General features: G+C 45.3%; 1 protein-coding gene across 4 annotated transcripts in view; it reads right to left on the bottom strand.

Moving 5' to 3' along the window:
- BIN2 (bridging integrator 2) overlaps nucleotides 1-22,727 on the bottom strand; it is a 42,670-nt gene extending 19,943 nt beyond the window's left edge. Inside the window, exons 1-5 of one of the 4 annotated variants that reach the window (XM_058433752.1) lie at nucleotides 22,523-22,727; nucleotides 12,425-12,505; nucleotides 2,157-2,211; nucleotides 1,755-1,849; nucleotides 1,089-1,184 (exon numbers count right to left, since the gene is read on the bottom strand). In XM_058433752.1, coding sequence (XP_058289735.1) covers nucleotides 1,089-1,184; nucleotides 1,755-1,849; nucleotides 2,157-2,211; nucleotides 12,425-12,505; nucleotides 22,523-22,603 — 408 coding nt within the window. In that variant the 5' untranslated portion in view covers nucleotides 22,604-22,727. The remainder of the gene's footprint in view (nucleotides 1-1,088; nucleotides 1,185-1,754; nucleotides 1,850-2,156; nucleotides 2,212-12,424; nucleotides 12,506-22,522) is intronic. The other 3 variants (XM_058433751.1, XM_032143827.2, XM_032143826.2) reach the window with 3 other exon arrangements.
- Between the last annotated feature and the right edge of the window lie 305 nt (nucleotides 22,728-23,032).

Genomic DNA, 23,032 nt, shown 5'->3' with positions numbered 1-23,032 from the left:
GCCGGGTGCAGTGCCTCACGCCTGCAATCCCAGCACTTTGGGAGGCCGTGGGCGGATCACTTGATGTCAGGAGTTTGAGACCAGCCTGGACAACACAGAGAAACCCTGTCTCCACTAAAAATACAAAAATTAGCTGGGCGTGGTGACGCATGCCTGTAATCCCAGCTACTCAGGAGGCTGAGGTGAGAGAATCCCTAGAACCTGGGAGGCAGGGGTTGCAGTGAGCCAAGACCGCGCGATTGCACTCCACCCTGGGCAACAGAGCATGACTCCATCTCAAAAAACAAACAAAAAAAAAACAAAAAAAAACTAGCTGAATGAATAGATGAATTCTAATTCTGCTTTCTGGAACAGTTTAGAATAGGTTGAATTCCTGTTTTACCTAACAGATTTTCAAATATTTGAAGATAACTATTTGATTGCTCCATGTCTCCTCTTCTATACAATAAACATCTTTAGTGCCATCAGCTGTTTCTCACAGCTAAAAGGGATGCCTCTTACTTGGATCTAATTCGAAATCAGCCCAAATATAGCTCACTGAAATCTAAGTTTATTTTATTTATTTACTTATTTTGAGACACCAGACCAGCCTCTGTCACCCAGGCTGGAGCACAGTGGCATGATCTCGGCTCACTGCAACCTCTCCCTCCCCGGCTGAAGTGATCCTTCACCTCAGCCTCCTAGGGTGGCTGGGACTACAGACACACACCACCACATGACTATATTTTTTTGTATTTTTTGTAGAGAGAGGGTTTTGCCACGAATCCAGAATCCAGAATGTCAGACCAGGCTGGTCTCGAACTCCTGGGCTCAAGTGATTCTCCTGCCTCGGCCTCCCAAAGTACTGGGATTACAGGTGTGAGCCACTGCATCCAGCCTTGAAATCTAAGTTTAAACATAAACTTCACACTACTTCCAACCTTCTATCCTAACCTCTTGTCTAACCCTCAACCTTAATCTTTCTCCTAACTTACTCAAACTTCATTCTTAATCGTGACCTCTAATTCTACTTATAATGCTTAATCCAATATGTTCTCTAACCTGGATGGGTCATCCACAACCCAGCCTTGATTCTGTACATCGAGTACCTTAATTTCGCTGAACTGGGCAACATAGTTTTCCATGGTCCTCACAGCCTGGTCAGCCAGTTTCTCCTCATAGTCTTCCCAAAGGAGATCATTATTCTGTGGGATAGAGTCAGAGGCTGGTGAAGGCTCCACTTCCCAACAACAACTGCCTACCAGGGAAATACCCAAATTCTCCCTGCAAAAACCTTTTTTGTAGCATTGTATTTAGAATACCATGTTGGATTCTGGGGACTAGTCAGAGGAAGAAAAGAGACAGCCCCTACCCCAAGGAACTGCACTATGGGAGTCTGAACATACATTCAGAGATTAAGGACAGGGCACAAGGTCAAAGCCTTGGACTCCAGAGCTTAGATGAGAAAGTTTAAGAGTGTATAACTGTATGAAGTTTGTTTTAAAAAACAACCAATGTTCAAGAGGTAAAACTTCCCATAATGTTTTAAAGAGGAGAAGAGGGTCAAAATGAGAGGGATCCACAGATTAGGGAAAACTTGTTTTTACCTTAACAGTTGTAGCTTCTTCCTACCACCCAGTGACTGAGGCTACACAAATGCACAGTGTGAACTGGCTCCTTTGTTTTCCTATTTTCTTGGATAGAGAAGCTAAGCTGAGGTTGAGATGCAAACAGGAGTAAGTGCCAACAAGTTGTAAAACCCAAGCCACTCTTACCCCTACGATGGCCTTCAGCTCCTCATGACCGTCCCACTCGCTGCTGTAGATCTCCTGCAGGGTTTCTGACACTCTTTTTGAACTTTCATGCATCACTGAAAGGAGAGAATGCAGTCCCACCATCATGTTTCCCCAACAGTAGTTGGTGTAATCACATGGGTGACAAATCAGTGGTTCCAATTCAGAAGGACAAACTCAGAAGGTTTAGGTTATATAAGTGAGGAAAGCTGGATGGGGCTGAAAGAAAAAGTCACTCTTCCCCAGCCCACAAAGTTCCAGGAGTCAAGAGTAGACAAATGATAAAGTGACAAAAACCTGGGGGTATGGCGGTTGTTTTCCACCCCCAAATCTCCTAGTAGCTGTATAAATGCCCTCTGGATTCTCCCATGCTGCAATGCCCACCTTTGACTGCACTAAGGAAGTTCTTCAGGTCCTTGTACAGCTTGTGGCCTTCTGCCTGAAAGACAAAAGTACATCTGGTAACTAAAGAGATTAATATTTCAAAAGATGCTCCAGATGTCTAAGTCAAAAGTGGGTTAAGAGCAGAAATCACACCTAGAATTTCTCCAAATATTCACAATTGTTATAAGTTAGCCTTTACTTTCTTTACCAACGTGTTGTAGGTGGTCTCTTTTGTGTTCGTTTTTAAGATGGGGGCTTGCTAAAGCTCCCATTACACTGGCATTCTTCCTTCCAGTGAACAACAGCCTATACCCAAGTTCCACTGTTGAAATGTAAGTGTTTTCCATGTAACACTATCTATGCGATTCTCTGGCTTGTACCCTCCTCTCTGGGTAAAGTGCTACCATTTTTTGCAGACACCAGGCCTTCTTCTTTCTCTGAACCCTCACACAGACATTCCTTTCCTCCCCAATATCCTTCTCTGACTTGCCTCACTTTACCCTTCCCTTCCACCAGTCACCTTTTATGCTACTCCAAAGAGCCTCATCATTGCTTCTCCTGTGCCACCCCGAATGTCTTCATCTATAGCTCTATCTATCCCTGCTTCCATCTTGCTCCTGTGTCCGAAATCTTTTTAGGCTAGGAACCCCGAGTTCAGACAAGGGTTCCTCCTCCCTCTAAAAAATGAGAGGAAGGTATTATTTAGACTTGGAAGTTTAAATCTCAATCTGATAGATGAACTGCTTTTGTTATAACTCTGACAAATGTTCATTTAGCCTCCGCTTCTCAAATACTTCCAGAAACTGGAAACTAACATCTTGCCTGAGACAGTATCATTTGATTTTAAACTAGCTCTGTTAAAACTTTTTCTGGCTGGGCGTGGTAGTTCACGCTTATAATCCCAGCACTTTGGGAGGCCAAGGCTGGCGGATCACTTGAGGTCAGGAGTTCGAGACCAGCCTGGTCAAAATGGTGAAACCCTGTCTTTAGTAAAAATACAAATTTTAGCCGGGTGTGGTGGCGCACACCTGTAGTCCCAGCTACGCAGGAGGCTGAGGTAGGAGGATCGCTTGAACCTGGGAGGCGAAGACTGAAGTGAGCTGAGCTTGGATCATACCATTGTACTCCAGCCTCGGTGACAGAGCAAGACTCCATCTCAAAACAAACAAACTTTTTCCTATTAGTCTTGGGTTGGCCTTCTGTACTCATAGAGTAGATCTAATTTCTCTTCCACACATGCTTGAAGACAACTTGCATGTGCCCTTGACCAAGCCTTTCTCACAGGTTTCCTCAATTGTTCCTTATGGTGTTTAGACCCTCTTCCCATTTTGGTCTCCTTCCTACGTGTAAACTCATTTTGAAGAGTTGGTTGGGAATTTAAGGCCAGACATCTGACGTTCTGGCACCTGTCTTCAGGACTGTGGACTGTAGGGATGGACTGAGGGGTGCAGCCCACTTCAAGGGTACTCTAGGGAGCCAGCCTACAGATCAGAACAGACCAGTTCAGCGGATGTTGTACCTGAAAGCCAAGCTGCATTATTCAGTGCACCATAAAATACTTGCTGTGACTTTGTTCATTTGTTATTTGCTGTATTCATTACTTGATAGACTATTGATGATACCCAAAGTGTAAAAAATTGGCCGGGCACGGTGGCTCACGCCTGTAATCCCAGCACTTTGGGAGGCCGAGGCAGGCAGATCACAAGGTCAGGAGATCGAGGCCATCCTGGCTAACACGGTGAAACTCTGTCTCTACTAAAAATACAAAAAAATTAGCGTGGTGGTGGGTGCCTGTAGTCCCAGCTACTTGGGAGGCTGAGGCAGGAGAACGGGCATGAACCCGGGAGGCAGAGCTTGCAGTGAGCCGAGATCACGCCACTGCACTCCAGCCTGGGCGACAGAGCCAGACTCCATCTCAAAACAAAACAAAAGTATAAAAAATTATGGGGCCAGGCATGGTGGCTCATGCCTGTAATCCCAGCACTTTGGGAGGCCAAGGCAGGTGGATCACCTGAGGTCAGGAGTTTGAGACCAGCCTGACCAACATGGTGAAACCCCATCTCTACTAAATACAAAAAATTAGCAGGGTGTGGCGGCAGGCGCCTGTAATCCCAGCTGCGTGGCAGGCTTAGGCAGGAGAATCACTTGAACCCAGGAGGCAGAGGTGGCAGTGAGCCAAGAGCAAAACTCCATCTCAAAAAAAAAAATAAATAAATAAAAATAAAAATAAAAATAAAAAATATGGGAGAGGCCAGGCGCAGTGGCTCACGCCTGTAATCCTAGCAGTTTGGGATGCTGAGGCGGGCGGATCACAAGGTCAGGAGTTCTAGACCAGCCTGACCAACATGGTGAAACCTGTCCCTACTAAAAATATAAAAATTAGTCAGGCATGGTGGCATGCACCTATAATCTCAGCTACTCAGGAGGCTGAGGCAGGAGAATCACTTGAACCCGGAAGGTGGAGGCTGCAGTGAGCTGCAATTGCGCCATTGCATTGCAGTCTGGGCGACACAGCAGACTCTGTCTAAAAAACAAAACCAATCAAGGAAGTGTCAGATGCTACAGAGACGTTAGAATGCTGGAAGAATTGGTAAAATTCACTGGATTTGGTAATGGGTCACTGGTGACCTTGAGAAAGCACTTTCAATAGCATATTGGAGACAGATTCAGTCAGTTAACAAAATTCAGAAACACTCAGCATCTACCAGAAAGGATATCTCACTTCCTCCTTGCTTTTTCATTTATAGAAAAAAGCTTAGATAGCCTAACATGTTAAATGTATACAACATCTTTTAAGTGTGGATAAGGGAGGTAGGTAGAAGTTTGAGAATTTTGAAAAGGTGATAATCAAGATTTTAAAGAGCCTTGAAAAAGTTTTGGGATTATAAAAATGAACAAGGCTTGGCCGGGCACAGTGATGCACGCCTGTAATCCTAGCACTTTGGGAGGCCGAGGAGGGCAGATCATGAGGTCAAGAGATCGAGACCAGCCTGGCCAACATGGTGAAACCCTGTCTCTACTAAAAATACAAAAATTAGCTGGGTGTGGTGGCACACGCCTGTAATACCGGCTACTTGGGAAGCTGAGGCAGGAGAATGGCTTGAACCCGGGAGGTGGAGGGTTACAGTGAGCCGAGATCGCGCCACTGTACTCTAGCCTGGGCGACAGAGTGAGACTTCGACTCAAAAAAAAAAAATTAACAAGACTTTAAAATTCTTTCTTGAAGGAAAAAAAGGAGTCAGTTTTTTACTTCACCATGAAAATTTTATTTCAAAAATAAATATAATAAAGTAATAAAAACTGTTAAATTACCTTGCACAGGCTGGGTGCGGTGGCCCACCCACTATAATCCCACCACTTTGGGAGGCCGAGGCGGGTAGATCACCTGAGGTCAGGAGTTCAAGACCAGCCTGGCCAACATGGTGAAACCCCCTCTCTACTAAAAATACAAAAATTAGCTGGGCGTGGTAGTATACGCCTGTAATCCCAGCTACTTAGGAGGCTGAGGCAGGAGAATCGCTTGAACCCGGGGGCACAGAGGTTGCAGTGAGCTGGGATTACACCACTGCACTCCAGCCTGGGTGACAAGAGCGAAACTCTGTCTCAAAAAAAAAAAAATTACCTTGCACAATTTGTACAAATAAAATTCCTAATTTTTTTCCCATTAGTTATCATATGACCTGAAAAATCAGATCAGTAATCAAGGCTACCATGCATAAATGCACAGTGTTGAATACTAGGGGGTACTCTATCACAGCCCAGAAAATGAATGCCTTCTGCTTTCCACTGCAGCTCACAAAAGCCCAGCTCCATTTCTGTGTTTTAGAATGAAGCCTTTTAGTTACAAAGTTCTCCTTTATTCTCTTGCTCTTTCTTTTGAGAAGATGAAGTATGAGTGTGAGAGTGAGTGTGTGTGTGTGTTGGGGGGCGTAGTGGTGTGGCGTGGGGGAGGAGAGAGAGGACAGGTCAGCGACAGGTATCATTTTCTTTCTCTGACCTATCTGTCCTCCCCTGGAATATATCCAGGCTGAATAATCCCAACATCTTTCTCCTTTCCTGACAGATGTGACTCTCACAGTCTTGGGTTCTCGCTTGTCTGGGAGTCAAGAAACTTGGCTTTACCACCAACTAGCAAGTTACTCCACTTCTCTGCCTTCCATTTCTTCATCTGTAAATGCAGGGTAAGGCCAGTTCTAGCTGTAAATCTTATGATTTTATCACTTCTGCTCTCTGAATCCTTGCCAAATTCTTGGCATTGCCATAAAGAGTCTGAGTCAGTCCTTCCCACCCATTATACAAACAGTCCCAACCCTCAGTTAATGAACCACTCACACCAGAAGCTTGTCCTGAGCAGTCAGGTGGACAGAGCTAGGTCTTAAGAGACTGGGGTACTGAGGATGGAGAAAGTTCTTGTCCTGGGGTTCCCTACTTTCTGGAGAAAAACTGGCTCAGACACTCAGCAAAACAAGTGTAAATAGCACGCCCAAGTGTTGAAGTGATTAAGTGTTGAAAGTGCTTTGTTTAAAGTAGATCCAGGAGGGAAATATGAAGCTAGATTATTAGATTTGATTTTAAAGGTAAAGAATTGGAAGCAGCTGTCACTACCAAAACTAACAGGTTAAAGTGTTGCTTGAGGAAAATAATCCTTCCTATATAATACACTCTGAAGAGAAGGAAAAGAGGGAAGCAAGTAGAGCCTCAAAGAAAAATTACCTATAGAAGAAATGTGATCAGGGCTGGGTGCAGTGGCTCACGCCTGTAATCCCAGCACTTTGGGAGGCCAAGGTGGGTGGATCACTTGAGGGCAGGAGTTCGAGACCAGCCTGGCCAACATGGTGAAACCCCGTCTCTACTAAAAATACAAAACAACAACAAAAACAAAAAAGAAAAGAAATGTGATCAGGAATGTGGGCAAGTGGCAAGACTTTGAAATTAAGCTAGGAAGTTTGGTATTGATAGGATAAGCTATTATAAAAAGTTTACCTGCAAGCTGACTGTGGATGAGGGATAGGGCACATGACCAACCAGTTCAACTTCTGGAACACTTCACTCACACCTGTAATCCCAGCACTCAAGGTATCAGAGGCAGAAGGATTGCTTGAGCCTAGGAGTTTGAGACCAGCCTGGGCAACATAGTGAGACCTCGTCTTCACAAAAAGAAAAAAAAATCCTTGACCTTGTCCTTTTTCCTACTGTGTATCTTTGCCACCCCAGGTCCCCAGGTCAGATGTGACTGTATTGTCACTGTCTTCCTCCATAAACTAAGAGCCTTGAGGGCAGGCAGGTTGTCTCATTCATGTTGAAGTCCCAGCACCAAACACAGTTCCTGGCACACAGCAGGTGCTCATAAAATGTTTGTTAAATGAATTTACCAAAAAGAGAATTTCAAAAGCATGTTCAATCAGCACTTATTATAGGTGTATCATTCTCTCAGTCAAGAAGTTTTCCTTAATTTTTTTTTTTTATAGAGACAAGGTCTCACTATGTTGCCCAGGCTGGTCTTGAACCCCTGGCCCTTCCGCTTCAGCCTCCCAAAGTGTTGGGATGACAGGCATGAGCCACTGCACCCAGTAGAAGCTTTTCCTTATTCCCAACCTAACTCCATTTCATTTCTCAAACATATTTTCTCCCCTTAAGTGATGTTTAAATGGTGGGCTTCCACAGGGAATTCTGAGGGGTTTGTCCCATCAGATCTTGTTCTTCCTGATGGCACTTCTTCATCTCTTACCTTTTCTACCTACACATCTGCTCTTAGAGAGAGGACAAAGGGACAGAATGGGCCAAGAATCAGAAACCTTCCACAGTGCGTGTTAACTTACTGATTTTTCTTCTTTTCATCCTGGAGTTGGAAATAGAACAGTAAGAAGAGCTGAGAAGAGGCCCAGTGAAAAAAGCTGAGTTTAAGTCTAAATCCTGGCCCTGCAACTTATATGCTGTTACTTTACTATTAACATCACACAAAAAAGGAGACAATCGCCGGGCGCGGTGGCTCACGCTTGTAATCCCAGCACTTTGGGAGGCCGAGGTGGACGGATCACGAGGGCAGGAGATCGAGACCACGGTGAAACCCCGTCTCTACTAAAAATACAAAAAAAAAAATTAGCCGGGCGTGGTGGCAAGTGCCTGTAGTCCCAGCTACTCGGAGAGGCTGAGGCAGGAGAATGGGGTGAACCCGGGAGGCGGAGCTTGCAGTGAGCCGAGATTGCGCCACCGCACTCCAGCCTGGGGGACAGAGCGAGACTCCATCTCAAAAAAAAAAAAAAAAGAAAGGAGACAACCAGACTTTATGTGCCTCCTGATGGAAGAATACAATAACACCTACTAAGTATTCTTGCCATTAAAACAAAAACCTGAATCTCATCAAGCCTCTAAGTCTATTCATTTATAGAAAATATGGAAGACATAGGAACATATTAGACAATATCACGGGAATTCAATCAGCAAAATATACACTATAGGAAACTGCAGGACAAACAACCTAGTATCATTAACAAATAAGCTACAAGAAGGGAGGGATTAGAATATAGATTAAGAGATATGACCTTAAATCTAAGAAACTTAAAACATGTCAGTGAGTTGCTGATTTAAACAAACCATAAAAAGCATGAAGACACAATCGGGAATTTGGACACTGACAGGATATTTTGTGATATTAAGAAATGATTCTAGTTTTTTTAAAAGATAGCACTAAAACTTACATTTTAGTGGAATATTTAATCTGAAATATCTGAAAAGATTTGTATGACATTGGTAAGTGAAAAAGGCAAGTTGCAAAATCATATGCATGGAATAATCTCACTTTAGTAAATCTCACATTTATTTATTGTGGATATACTTAGATATCATACACATACATAGCAAAGTAATTGTAAAGATGTAAAATAACATTGTTGTAGTTTAGGAAGATGTAAAATCATAATCGTTTTGTTTATATTGTTTTCTTTTCCTTTTTCTTGAGATAGGGTCTCACTTTGTCACCCCGGCTGGAGTGCAGTGGCACAAACAAAGCTCACTGTAGCCTCGACCTCTGAGACTCAGGCAGTCGTCTTGCCTCAGCCTCTCAAGTAGCTGAGAATACAGGAGCACACCCCCATGACCAGCTAATTTTTGTATTTTTTGTAGAGATGGGGTTTTGCCATGTTGCCCAAGCTGGTCGCAAGCTTCTGAGCTCAGCACTTTGGCCTCCCAAAGTGCTGGGATTATAGGTGTGAGCCACCATGTTGGGCCTATTATTAATTTTTAAATTCATTTCTTTCTTTTTTCTTTATGTAGGGGCTTTTTTTTTTTTTTTGAGACAGGGTCTTGCTCTGTTGCATAGGCTGGAGTGCAGTGGCACAATCACAGCTCACTGCTCAGTAGCTGGGACCACAGACGTGCGCCACCATGCCCAGCTAATTTTTCTTATTTTTTGTAGAGTTAAGGTCTCCTGTGTTGCTGGGTTTGTCTCAGACTCCTAGTCTTAGCAATCCTCCCACCTCGGCCTCCCACTGGGAGGTGTGAGCCACTGCACGCAACCATGTACTTTCTGATTTGTTGTAATGAGTACATATTTTATTTATACTTATTTATTTATTCATTTTTGAGACCAGGTCTTGCTCTGCTGCCTAGGCTGGCGTGCAGTGGTATGATCATAGCTCACTGCAGCCTGGAATTCCTGGGGCCAAGCGATCCTCCTACCTCAGCCTCCCAGGTAGCTGGGACTACAAGCGTGTGCTAACACACCTGGCTAATTTTTGTATTTTTTTGTAGAGACAGGATCTTGCTATGTTGCCCAGGCTGGTCTTGAATTCCTAGGCTCAATTGATCCTCCTGCTTTGGCCTCCCAAAGTGCTGGTATCACAGGCATAAGCCACCATGCCTGGCCAAGTAAATGTTGTATAGAAAAATATTTTGAGGTGTGATAATGGTGTTGTGGTTACATTTTAAAAGAGTTCTATTTTTAGAGATTGATAGTGAATTTTTTTTTTTTCTTTTTGAGACAGAGTACCACTCTGTCACCCAGGCTGGAATGCAGTGGTGCGATCTCGATCTTGGCTCACTGCAACTTCCGCCTCCCGGGTTCAAGCAATTCTCCTGCTTCAGCCTCCCGAGTAGCTGGGATTACAGGCATGTGCTACCACGTCCAGCTAATTTTTGTATTTTTAGTAGAGATGGGGTTTTACCATGTTGGCCAGGCTGGTCTCGAACTCCTGACCTCAGGTGATCTGCCCGCCTCAGCCTCCCAAAGTGCTGGGATTACAGGCATGAGCCACTGCGCCTGGCCTGATAATGAGATTTTTATAGATGTGTAAATGTTGTTGGAATCAAAATGGAGTCACTAGTGTTAAAAAAAAATCTCTGATAATAGAGCCAGGGAAGGCTATGAAGAGAGCATTCTCATGCTTATTTGCCTGATAAGAATTATCACAAAAGATCCTATGAAAACCACAACCTTGCACAAAGGCCATCACAACCTTATACAAAAAATATTTCTGCCCAGCAACTGCCTGTTAAACCTTGGACTGGTGTCACCCTTATTATTGATCTTTGTAGCCAACGATAATTATTTTCAAAGAATCATGTAATCCTTCTCATTTTTTCCTTTGAAAACATTTGTCTTCCTTTAGATACCTCATAGTTTACTATGGTACACATATTCCCATTGCAATGCTCTATTCCCACATAAATACCTTTTTCTCTTAGACAGCCTCCCTCTGTTCGTTACTTAAGTTGACGAATGAAATGATATATCTAGAATTTGTTTCATAATAATCAAAGATAGGATAAAGTGAGTGGTGACACAGTGAAACATGATTGCCCATGAGTGGATAAATTATGGAAGCTGAGTGATGAGTATATGTGAATTCATTTTACAAGTTTATCTGCCTTTGTACATATTTGAAATATTCCATTAAAAAAAAAAGTTTAGGCCGGGCGCGGTGGCTCACGCTTGTAATCCCAGCACTTTGGGAGGCCGAGGCGGGCGGATCACGAGGTCAGGAGATCGAGACCACGGTGAAACCCCGTCTCTACTAAAAATACAAAAAATTAGCTGGGCGTGGTGGCGGGCGCCTGTAGTCCGAGCTACTTGGAGAGGCTGAGGCAGGGGAATGGTGGGAACCCGGGAGGCGGAGCTTGCAGTGAGCCGAGATTGCGCCACTGCACTCCAGCCTAGGTGACAGAGCAAGACTCCATCTCAAAAAAAATAAATAAATAAAATAAAATAAAAATAAAATAAATAAATAAATAAAAAAGTTTATCAGATCTAAGATGGTAAACCAGTAACAACAACAAAAAGTTCAAAAGTTAAGATTCCCAGGCCCTACTCCCAGAGACCTTGCATTTAAAAATATTTCCCAAATGATTCCGATATACACTCAGCTACTGAATTAGATGATAGCTAATAACCCATTAATATAATTTTAAAAATTATTTTCTATATAATTCAACTAACTGATATTTATATAATAAAGAATTTGTGGGCCAGGTGCAGTGGCTCATGCCCGTAATACCAGCACTTTGGGAGGCCAAGGCGGGTGGATCATCTGTGGTCAGGAGTTTGAGACCAGCCTGGCCAACATGGTGAAACCCTGTCTCTACTAAAAATAAAAATAAAAAATTGTCATAGCATGGTGGCATACGCCTGTAATCTCAGCTACTCGGGAGGCTGAGGCAGGAGAATCGCCTGAACCTGGAAGGTGGAGGTTGCAGTGAGCCTAAATAAATAAATAAATAAATAACATTTCTCTGTTCCCCAAAATGACAGTCAGCAGCAAGAAAAAAGTAAGTTCTTTATTTTTATTTTTAGTTTTTTTTTTTTTCGAGATGGAGTTTCACTCTTGTCACCCAAGCTAGAGTGCAATGGCAAGATCTCTGTTCACTGCGACCTCTGCCTCCCAGGTTCAAGTGATTCTCCTGCCTCAGCCTGCCGAGTAGCTGGGATTACAGGTGCACGCCACCCTGCCTAGCTAATTTTTTTGTATTTTTAGTAGAGATGGGGTTTCACCATGTTGGCCAGGATGGTCTCGAACTCCTGACCTCAAGTGATCCGCCTGCCTCGCCCTCCCAAAGTGTTGGGATTATAGGGGTGATCCACTGTGCCCGGCCAGTAAATTCCTTTAGTTCACCGAGGAAGGATAAGCAGCAGGTCACCCTGTAGCCCTTAACCCTAGGGGGAGGGTGGCTTGGTGGAGATGTTTGCCAGTTTGTAGAACTTATTGTTCTTCTGCCACTCAGCCCTCATGTCTCTTTTCTTCTTCCAAGCTTCCCTCCTCTACCCTCCAGATTACCTGTTGTTGGTAGAAGTTGTTAGCACTTTGTTCAAATCGTTCATCTTTGGTTTCTACAGCTTTCCCCAATTTCTGCAGCACCTAGGGATATAAGTCAGAAAGGCCCGTAAGGTTATAGTCAAGTCTCTCTTACACATGACCTCATATGACCCTGGCTTCAGTTAAGAATCTCACTTACAACTCAAGGGCTGTACTTATTTATTTATTTATTTATTTATTTTTGAGATGGAGTCTCACTCTGTTGCCTAGGCTGGAGTGCAGTGGCACGATCTCGGCTTACTGCAACCTCCGCCTCCCGGGTTCAAGCAATTCTCCTGCCTCAGCCTCCTGAGTAGCTGGGATTACAGGCGTGTACCACCATGCCCAGCTAATTTTTGTATTTTTAGTAGAGACGGGGTTTCACCATGTTGGCCAGGTTGATCTCGAACTCCTGACCACAAATGATCTACCCGCCTTGGCCTCCCAAAGTGCTGGGATTACAGGAGTGAGCCACCGCCCCTGGCCTTGAAGGGCTGTACTCTTACTGGGCCAAAAGAATTACGAATGTAACAAACTGCTGAAAAAACAATCCTGTTTTGTAGTTCTTTTCAAATTAGAGGTAGCTCTAAGGGATATGTAGTAGTGAGCTAGAGGATATATATTAATATAAAGCTCAAAAGAAATAAGGTATATCTGGCCAGGTGCGGTGGCTCACGCCGGTAATCCCAGCACTTTGGGAGGCCAAGGCAGGCAGATCACCTTAAGTCGGGAATTCGAGGCCAGGCTGACCAACATGGAGAAACCCCGTCTCTACTAAAAATACAAAATTAGCTGGGCATGGTGGCGCATGCCTGTAATCCCAGCTACTGGGGAGGCTAGGCAGGAGAATCGCTTGAACCCAGGAGGCAGAGGTTGCAGTGAGGCAAGATTGCGCCATTGTACTCCAGCTTGGACAACAAGAGCGAAACTCTGTCTCAAAAAAAAAAAAGAAAGAAAGAAGGTATATCTTTCTGAATGTCATTGTTATTATTGTTATTATTTTATTTGAGACAGCATCTTGCTCTGTTGCCCTGGCTGTAGTACAGTGGTGCAATCACAACTTCCTACAGCCTCAACCTCTCTGGGCTCAATCCTCCCACCTCAGCCTCTCCAGTAGCTAGGACCACATGCTCACACGACCACACCTCACTAATTTTTAAAAATTTTCTGTAGAGACAGGGTCTCACTATGTTGCTCAGGCTGGCTGAACTCCTGGGCTCAAGTGATCCTGCTGCCTCAGCCTCCCAGAGTGCTGCAATTATAGGCATGAGCCATCAGGCTGGCTGGCATTGTTACTAATTTTTTTTTTTTTTGAGATGGAGTCTCGCTCTGTCACCCAGGCTGGAGTGCAGTGGCACAGTCTCAGCTCACTGCAAGCTCCGCCTCCCGGGTTCACGCCATTCTGCTGCCTCAGTCTCCTGATTAGCTTGGGAATACAGGTGCCCGCCACCATGCCCGGCTAAGTTTTTTTTGTATTTTTAGTAGAGACAGGTTTTCACCTTGTTAGCCAAGATGGTCTCGATCTCCTGACCTCCTGATCCGCCCGCCTCGGCCTCCCAAAGTGCTGGGATTACAGGCGTGAGCCACTGCACCCGGCCTGTTATTAATGTTTAAAGTGGGTTTTTGAGAAGGAAGGAGGAAAGCATTATATTACAACAAGTATTGATGAGAAAAATGTAAACTGTGCATGGCTTTTAAGTAAAATGTGAGCCTTGAAGACATTTTTTACTTGAGAAACTGTTTTCAGCTATAGCCATAGGTTCCTCTAGATAGATGAGGTTAGAGAGGTTGGGCAGGGACACTTCTCTCATGGGGGCTTTTGTGGAAAACTTTGAGAGGCCCCAGTATAATGCATTTGAAACTCAGCTAGACCTGAATGCTATCCATATCTATCGCTTCTCAACTAGAAAACCTGAAGCCAAACCATCATACTGATGTCAGTGCTAACACAAAAGACATGTGGATGAATAAGACCCAGTCTCTGTTCTCATAGGACACTCCCTTATAAACAGGCAATTACATGTAGTAAGAAAGCCCTGAGTCTTCTGCCTATAACCCCCATCTTGGAAGGAGATAGCATCATCCTGCCAAGTCCAAGTTAGAATCTCAGGAGTTGCCTTCAACTACTTCTTCATCCTCTTCATTGAATCCCTCGCCATGTCCATCTCTAGAAACCATCTTATTCCCCTGGTCTCACTGCCACAGCCTTAGTCTAGGCCCTCACCATTTATTACCTGGCCTGCCGCAGTAGGTCTGCTATGCTGCTGCTCCTTAAAATCTTCTAATGGTTCCCCATTCATCTGTTCAACAAATTTTTATTAAATGCCCAATATGGGCTAGGTACGGTGGCTCACGCGCCCAGCCTTGGGAGGCCGAGGCAGGCGGATCACTTGAGGTCAGGAGTTCGAGACCAACCTGGCTAACAGGGTAAAACCCGGTCTCTACTAAAAATACAAAAAAAAAAAATTAGCCTTGGTGGTGGCAGACGCATGTAATCCTAGCTACTCGGGAGGCTGAGGCAGGAGAATCACTTGAGCCTGGGAGGCAGAGGTTGCAGTGAGCCAAGATTGTGCCACTGCACTCCAGCCTGGGTGACAGAGGGAGACTGTCTCAAAAAAAGGAAAAAAAAAGTCCAATATGTATCTTTTAAGTAATAGTTCAAATTCTAGCATGCATGCAGGTCCCAAGGATCTGACCCTACATTAAGCTTCACCTCTCATATTCCTCCTCTCTGCAGGTCTCCTTTCCTGACACTTTTTTAGTTTCCCGAATAACCCACACTGTTGCTTGTCATAGATGCTGGTCCCTCGTTCTAGAATGCCTTTCCTCACCTTGTCTGCCAGGCAAGTATCTTACAAAACCCAGTTCAACTCTGTATCTTTTGTGATACTTAACCACATCAACTTCATCGCATTGATCGATTATTCACTCCCTCCCAAGTGCTTGCAACTTCTGTATCTTGTATACAGTTCAATTGTTGTTTTATTACTACTACTATTATTATTATTATTTTGAGACACAGTTTCGCTCTTGTTGCCCAGGCTGGAGTACAATGGTGCGAGCTCTGCTCACCACAACCTCTGCCTCCTAGGTTCAAGCAATTCTTCTGCCCCAGCCTCCTGAGTAGCTGGGATTACAGGCATGTGCCACCACGCCTGGCTAATTTTGTATTTTTAGTAGAGATAGGGTTTATCCATGTTGGTAAGGCTGGTCTCGAACTCCCGACCTCAGGTGATCCACCCGCCTCAGCCTCCCAAAGTGCTGGGATTACAGGTGTGAGCCACCGTGCCTGGCCTGTTTTATTATTTCTATTTGTTTATTCTCCTAAACTATACGCTCCTTAAGGTTTAGGTACTTGCTTTGTTCATTTGGATTTCTCAGTATCCAGGAACTAAATATTTAATAATTGTAACAGGAAGGAGAGTAAGACTGATATAGGAGAGGATATAGGACTGAATGAGTGGAGCCTTGGAGTAGGATTTTCTAGATTGAAGTAGAGTATACGGGCTGGGCGCAGTGTCTTACGCCTGTAATCCCAACACTTTCGGAGGCCAAGGCGGGTGGATCACCTGAGGTCAGGAGTTTGAGACCAGCCTGACCAACATGGTGAAACCCCATCTCTATTAAACACAAAAAAATTTAGCTGGGTGTGGTGGTGCACGCCTGCAATCCCAGCTACTTGGGAGGCCGAGGCAGGAGAATCGGTTAAGAGGTTGCAGTGAGCCAAGACTGCGCCATTGCACTCCAGCCTGGGCAACAGAGTGAAACTTTGTCTCAAAAAACAAAACAAAAAATTAAATTAAATTAAATTAAAAAAGAAAAAAAGGCCGGGTGCGGTGGCTCACGCCTGTAATCCCAGCACTTTGGGAGGCCGAGGTGGGTGGATCACAAGGTCAGGAGATCGAGACCATCTTGGCTAACAAGGTGAAACCCTGTCTCTACTAAAAATACAAAAAATTAGCCGGGCATGGTGGCGGGTGTCTGTAATCCCACCTACTCAGGAGTCTGAGGCAGGAGAACGGCATGAACCCGGGAGGCGGAGCTTGCAGTGACCCGAGATAGTGCCACTGCAGTCCGGCCTAGGCGAAAGAGCAAGACTCTGTCTCAAGAAAAAAAAAGAAAGAAAAAGAAAAAAGAAATAGAGTATAAAGGGTGACAGTAGAAAGAGGATTCCAGTTAGAGACAACAGCATCAGGAAAATCATAGGAGTACACAGCTTCACGAGCTGGTTCAGCATGGCTATTATGGGGAGTGGTGGGGAATGAAGCTAGAAAGGGAGACTGGAGTTGCATTATGAAGGGCTTTGAATGCCATGCAAGAGTGCCCAGATATGGGGAGTGTGGCAGGTTCTGTGGAGAGACTCTGATTCATATCTCCATTCTTTTTTTTTGTTTGTTTGTTTGTTTTTTGAGACAAGTCTTGCTCTGTCGCCCAGGCTGGAGTGCAGTGATGCCATCTCAGCTCACTGCAACCTGTGCCTCACCGGCTCAAGCGATTCTTCTGCCTCAGCCTCCCAAGTAGCTGGGATTACAGGCGCCCACCACCACGCCTGGCGAATTTTTGTATTTTTAGTAGAGACAGGGTTTCGCCATGTTGCCCAGGCTGGTCTTGAATTCCTGACCTCAGGTGATCTGCTCACCTCAGCCTCCCAAAGTGTTGGAATTACAGGCATCAGCCACCGGGCCGCCAGTATCTCCACTCTTAATCCCGGGGTTGTGTCTCATTCCTGGAGCTCTTGCTGTAGTGGATAAGATCAAGCACTCTGGAGTTAGACAGATATGGGCTCCTATCTTGGCCTTTCTACTTCCTGACTGTTAAGTCTTCCGGCAAGTCATTAAAACTTCTGAGCCTCAGTTTACAGAACTCCCTTTCCCCCATTAGATAATATTTATCTCCTGGAGTTGTCAGGAGGATTAAATGACATTTTGCACGTAAATTGCTTTCTCAGAGCTGCCCTACAAAGAGCACTCAATAGGTACTCACTGTCATTATGTTTAGTTTTGCTCCCTTGCCTGTAAATGCTTATATTTTTGGTTTGGCCATATCTGTTTGTATCTGTCTTTAACTGCACCTCACTTGCCGCCCAGCCCTGGATGTGCAGTCTGCCATCCTCCCTGGCTCCACCCTTCCCCGCTAACAAAACAGTGTTCTCTACCAGAAAGTTGCAAAACCATCTTGTTTAGTGGTAAGTGCAGCTCTTAACTTCCTTTCTGCTACCCCTCCCTTCCTTTGTCCCTAATTTGGTTCTTCTTAGGTGGAGAGGATAGAGAAAACAGAAAAGAGAAAACTCAGTCTAGAGTCAGTGTAAGGGATGACTGGGGCAGACCAATCTCCCCAGTCCCCAAAAGGCTCAAGGCCAAAAGTCTTGGAGGGTGTGGGGTCGGGGGTTGGGGGGTACTGAGAGAAACTTCCTCACCTTCCAACTCTGAAAGTGAAAAGGTGTTACCACCCTGAAACATACCCCAGTGCTCTGGGGCCAAAGTAATTTGTTGCCATAAGCAACAGGTACATGTTAGGGCACTTATACTGTGTCATGGGTGTTCTTCCATCGAAAGACCCTTGAGGGAACAGGGTGTACAGATGCTAAACAGATGTTTGTTGAAACAATGAATAAATCACTACTTTTGGATCACTTCCTAATGAAAACCCATATAATGCTAATCCCTAAAATCCTGCTTTGAGAATTCTGTCCCAATTTACCTGGCCTGGCAGCTAAATTAGAATATAGATATTTAAGGAGAAAGAGCAAGAGCAAGGCAAGAAAGTAAATGTGGCAAAATGTTAACACTTGGTGAATCTGCGTGAAAAATATTCCAGTGTTCATTGATTATTTATAACTTTTCTGTAGATCAGGGTTGGGGTGGAAATAGAGCTTTAAAAAAAATTACTACATATATCTTTGGTGGCTACAGTTCCTTACCATTGCCTCTCCCATAATCATTTATTATATTTTAGTTAATTCCCTCGATTGGGGTAATTTGCATAGGGCTTGGATATTTGATATTATAAAATTTTGCTAAAATTTTTTCTTAGGTGCAGTAAATTTTTGTGGTTATGTAGGAAATCTTTCTTTCTCTCTCTTTCCTTCCTTCCTTCTCTCTGTCTCTCTCTTTCTTTCTTTCGAGACAGAGTCTAGCTCTATTGCCCAGGCTGGAGTGCAGTGGCACAATCTCAGCTTACTGCAACCTCCACCTCCCAGGTTGAAGCGATTCTCCTGCCTCAGCCTCCAAGCAGCCAGGACTACAGGCGCGCTCCACTAGGCTAATTTTTGTATTTTTTGATAGAGATGGGCTTTCAACACATTGGCCAGGTTGGTCTTGAACTCCTGACCTCGGGTGATCTACCCACCTCGCCCTCCCAAAGTGTTGGGATTACAGGCATGAGCCATAGCGCTTGGCCGGAAATCTTTATTTTTAGGATATATGATAAAGTAAGCTTTCCTTAAAAGGTCCTAATATACTTTTTCCAGCCTTTTCTCTGACCACTCCCTGTGCTCCAGCTGAGCTGTAGTTCTCACTCCAGTCTCTATGCCTTGCTTATGCTGGCACTTCTCAGCTAGAATGCTCTCTGACCACTTGTCTGAAAAACTACTAATCGTCCATAATTCCTATTTCAAATTCAGCCTCCACTATAAAACCTCTCGATTCTCCCCAATCCTTTTGTCATCTGAATTCCCATAGACCTGCATCTCTCAGGTCAGTTATTTTATTCTTCTTCTTTTTTTTTTTTTTAACTAGATTGTAAGCTTTTGGCAAAGCAAGAATGTCTCTTACCCCTAAATTCCCTGCTGGGTCCAGCCCAGTACCCTGAACAAAGGAGTTTTTCTGTAAATATTTGTGGAATTTAACCCTCTGGGATTTAAGCTGAGTAGATGTCAACAGAGGAGAAGACCAACCAACAAAGGAGTGGTAAACAACGCCCCTTCTCAGGGGGATCTGAGAGGTTTGCCACAGAGAAATCACAAACAGATGGTGAAAGCAGTACTATAGTTGGAAATGAGAAGATGTATCATACTAAAAAAAAACCACACACAATAAAGCCAGCTTAAATTCAGTCCCATGTTGAGTTTGGGCGGGAAATGGAAAACAGACCAAGTATGTTTCGTCCCTGTTGTGTTTAATGGTCACCAGACCTCCACTCCCAGCTTTTCACAGGATGCCTGAACAAAAAGTGTTTCGACTCCTGAGTTCTGTTCCTGAGAGAGGATCAGCAGGAAGTGGGGGAGGCACAGATGTGAGAGTGGCTTATCAGGAACGTTGTAAAGCAGCAGACTGAGTGAGGTTAGGATTCAGAGGCAGGACACCTGGGTTTCGGTAATATTTCTGCTACCTACCAATCTCTTTTGAGCCTTGTTTCCTTATTTCTAAAACAGAGATGCTAATAACCTGCTTAAAGAGTTGAATAGATGAAGGGAGATGACATCGGTAGAATGTTGGCTACATAAAGGCAGAGAGAATCACTTTGTCTTTTTTTTTTTTTTTGAGACAGAGTTTTGCTCTTGTTGCCCAAGTTGGAGTGCAATGGCGCGATCTCGGCTCACGGCAACCTCCGCCTCCCAGGTTCAAGCGATTCTGCTGCCTCAGCCTCCTGAGTAGCTGGGATTACAGGCATGCGCCACCACGCCCGGCTAATTTTGTATTTTTAGTAGAGACGGGGTTTCTCCACATTGGTCAGGCTGGTCTCGAACTCCTGACCTCAGGAGATCCACCTGCCTGGGCCTCCCAAAGTGCTGGGATTACAGGCATGAGCCACTGCACCCCACTGATAATCACTTTCTTATATCCCTGTCTCTGGTCCATAACAGGCGCTTGATATTTGACACATTTCGCTATTTGACACATTAGCTATTACTTATTACTCAGAAGATTACATCCAACTGCTTGCAGAAAAAGCAGAAAGTGTTGCAAGGAATTCTTTCATTTTAGTGCAAATTTCTCCCTCTTTATCTTGCTCTCAATAACTTCCCAAGACTCAAGGACTGGCTTCAGGCTGAATGAGCTGAGCTCCCTTCCGGCATCCCAGGCCATTCCCACCTTATTGAAGTTCGACCTCTGCCTACCCTTGTGTCTAGTCTAGGTTCAGAATATCTTGTTTTCTTCATCAACTGGGAATTCCTCATGGCACATTTGAGTTTGCTCCTCTTTCTCTACTTCCTCAGGATTCAGGCCAGAAGAACCTGAGAGACTGGTTCTGTCTTTGGGAAGTATTCGACTCTGAGTCAACCGTGACACCTTTTCAATTTAGTGTTCTTATCATATTGAGTTTCATCAAGAACATCAACCCTCTCATTTTACAGGTGCAAGATCTGAAGCCCAGAGCAGGACATTATTTAGCCAAGGTTTGGAGTCTATGCTTACAAAGGAGTGAAAGCCCAAAGCAAGGTTATAGTGTTGACGAGAGGCTAGATGAAGACAGAAGATGCAAGAGTGAAATACAATCAATTGTATGTCTTTTATTTTTGTTTATTTATTTTTATTTTTTGAGACAGAGTCTCCCTCTGCTTGAGTGTGGTGTAGTGTGATCACTGCTCACTGCAGTCTTGATCTCCTGGGCTCTAGCGGTCCTCCCACCTTGGCCTCCCAAAGTTCTGGGATTACAGGAGTGAGCCACTGTGCCTGGCTGGTATGTCTTTTTAAAATTACAATTATTCTTGAGTGTTTTGTCTTTTAGGGTTTTTTTTTTTTTCAACCACAGTGCGGCCTTCTCTTCTCCAGTACCTCCTGCTCGCCCACACTGTTTCTAGCTGGACCTTCCCATAGGCCCTGCTCTCAGGTCTACCAGATTTGTAAGTCTTCAAAGAGGCTGAAACTAGGATCAAGGTGAAGTTAGGGTAAGTGAAGTAACGAGTCTGGCTACACAAACTCTTTCCCTTTTCCTCCTCTCTTTCACATGACCTCAAATTATAGAAAAAAACCTGCCTTCCATTGTGGTCTCTTAAAGTCAGGAGCTACATCTACATTCCATCAGTTTTCTGCTGATAAATCAACTCGGGAGAGCTGGTTGCCTTTAAGCCTTCCCAGGGCTCAAACCAGTGCTCCACCTTTAGAAGATAATAGGGATATTTCAGTTGTTAAGCAGAGCTGTTCATCCAAATGCTTCTAAGTCCATCAGCTCTTAGAAAACCAAAACTTCTCCGTTGTAGAAGGCAGGTCGGGCTTAATAAAGAGAGAGAGAAAAAAGGAAAACTGAAACTCTGTCTCAGGTCCTTCTTGTCTCTCTTCCCCCGCTCTTTCTTCTGGCTGACAGGTCTTCCCAAACTGCCTTGTCTACCAGAGGGTTGGTAGGTGGAGAGCGGAGGCTCAGGTTAGAAGCAAAGAAAATATTCTGGACAGGTAGAAACAAAAATGCCATCAAAATGTGTAGAGAATGTCCCCACGATCTAGATTGCCAAGCACATAATAGATGGGCAGCCTACCTAAATGCCAGTGCTGGGGCAGGGCTACCTGGCACTAACCAAGGACACACTCTGAACACAGATGTGGTTCATCACCCTGGGAGGTGTACCCCCCAACGCCAAAGGGAGGGTACAAGAAGCAGATTTGGGCTCCTGCTTACGTCGGCTGAAACACCACCCAGAGGCCAGGCAGGGTGAGGTAGGGGGAGAACCATGCAGGATTATTCTAGCCTTCAGTGGGGGGTGCCTGCTGGCATCCGCTGCATCGCTGTCTTTGAGGAAATTGCCCTCTGTGGAAAATTACCCTCCAATTTCATCATCCGTAAAATACCAATTTTGGATTGCTAGCACAAAATTTGATACAAAGGTGGCCACCACCGTCACTTCCTTTCTTTCACCTTTTCTGGGTCAGCCTGAGGGTTGTCGAAGGTTCTGCCAGAGACTGTTGTCTCCCCAGCTTCCCTCATCCTTGCCCAAGATCGGGTGGCGGTCTCCGACCTCTCTCCAATCTGCCAGTTTTCATGGAAGCCCACTCCTCGCTCCCGTTTCCCTGGGACAGCGGGAGACCCTTCTCGTCAGCCCAGACCCTTCGGGGCCCCCTGAGCACCCTGCCCGCCCCTCCTGCCCGCCCGGGCTCGGCCTCGGCTCCCTGTGGGCCAGACAGACGGCGAGGCCCGGCCACCTACCTTCTCCTGGGCCCTGCTAAACTTCTTCTGCACCTGCTTGGCGAAGAGGCCGGCCGCGCCGCCTGCCTTGCCCTCTGCCATCCTGCCAGCTCCCTGGGGGCCGCCGCCCTGGCCCCGCGCCCTGTGGTTTTCTGAGGCCCCCGAGGAGGAAGTGCGGGCTCCCGGCTCCCGGCATGCCTCGCTTCCGGCCCCAGCCCTGAGGCACCTCAGGCCGCCCCCGGCCAGCCCTGAGCCCGCCCTCGGCCCACCACTGTCAGCCGGAGCAGGCCGGCTCGGAGGGGCGGGGACGGGGCCTGCCCTCAGGCAGCGCTCGCTCGAGGCCAGCTTCCGAGCTCCAGCCCCTGCCCGAAGCCTCGGCCTCACTGAACCGGGTCCTCAGCGGTGGGGCCCAGACTCATTGGCTCCGGAAAGCCAGTTCCCATCACGCTGAGCACTGCAAAGCACCTGCCACCGCAGGGCAGAAAATGATGTGGGTTCCACTCAGCGAGAGGACCTACCGTATCGAAAACA

Source organism: Hylobates moloch, unplaced genomic scaffold (genome assembly GCF_009828535.3).
Source record: "Hylobates moloch isolate HMO894 unplaced genomic scaffold, HMol_V3 SCAFFOLD_22, whole genome shotgun sequence".
Lineage (NCBI taxonomy): Eukaryota > Metazoa > Chordata > Mammalia > Primates > Hylobatidae > Hylobates > Hylobates moloch.
The sequence above is the reverse complement of the archived record's forward strand: the minus strand, read 5'-3'. Positions and strand labels throughout refer to the sequence as shown.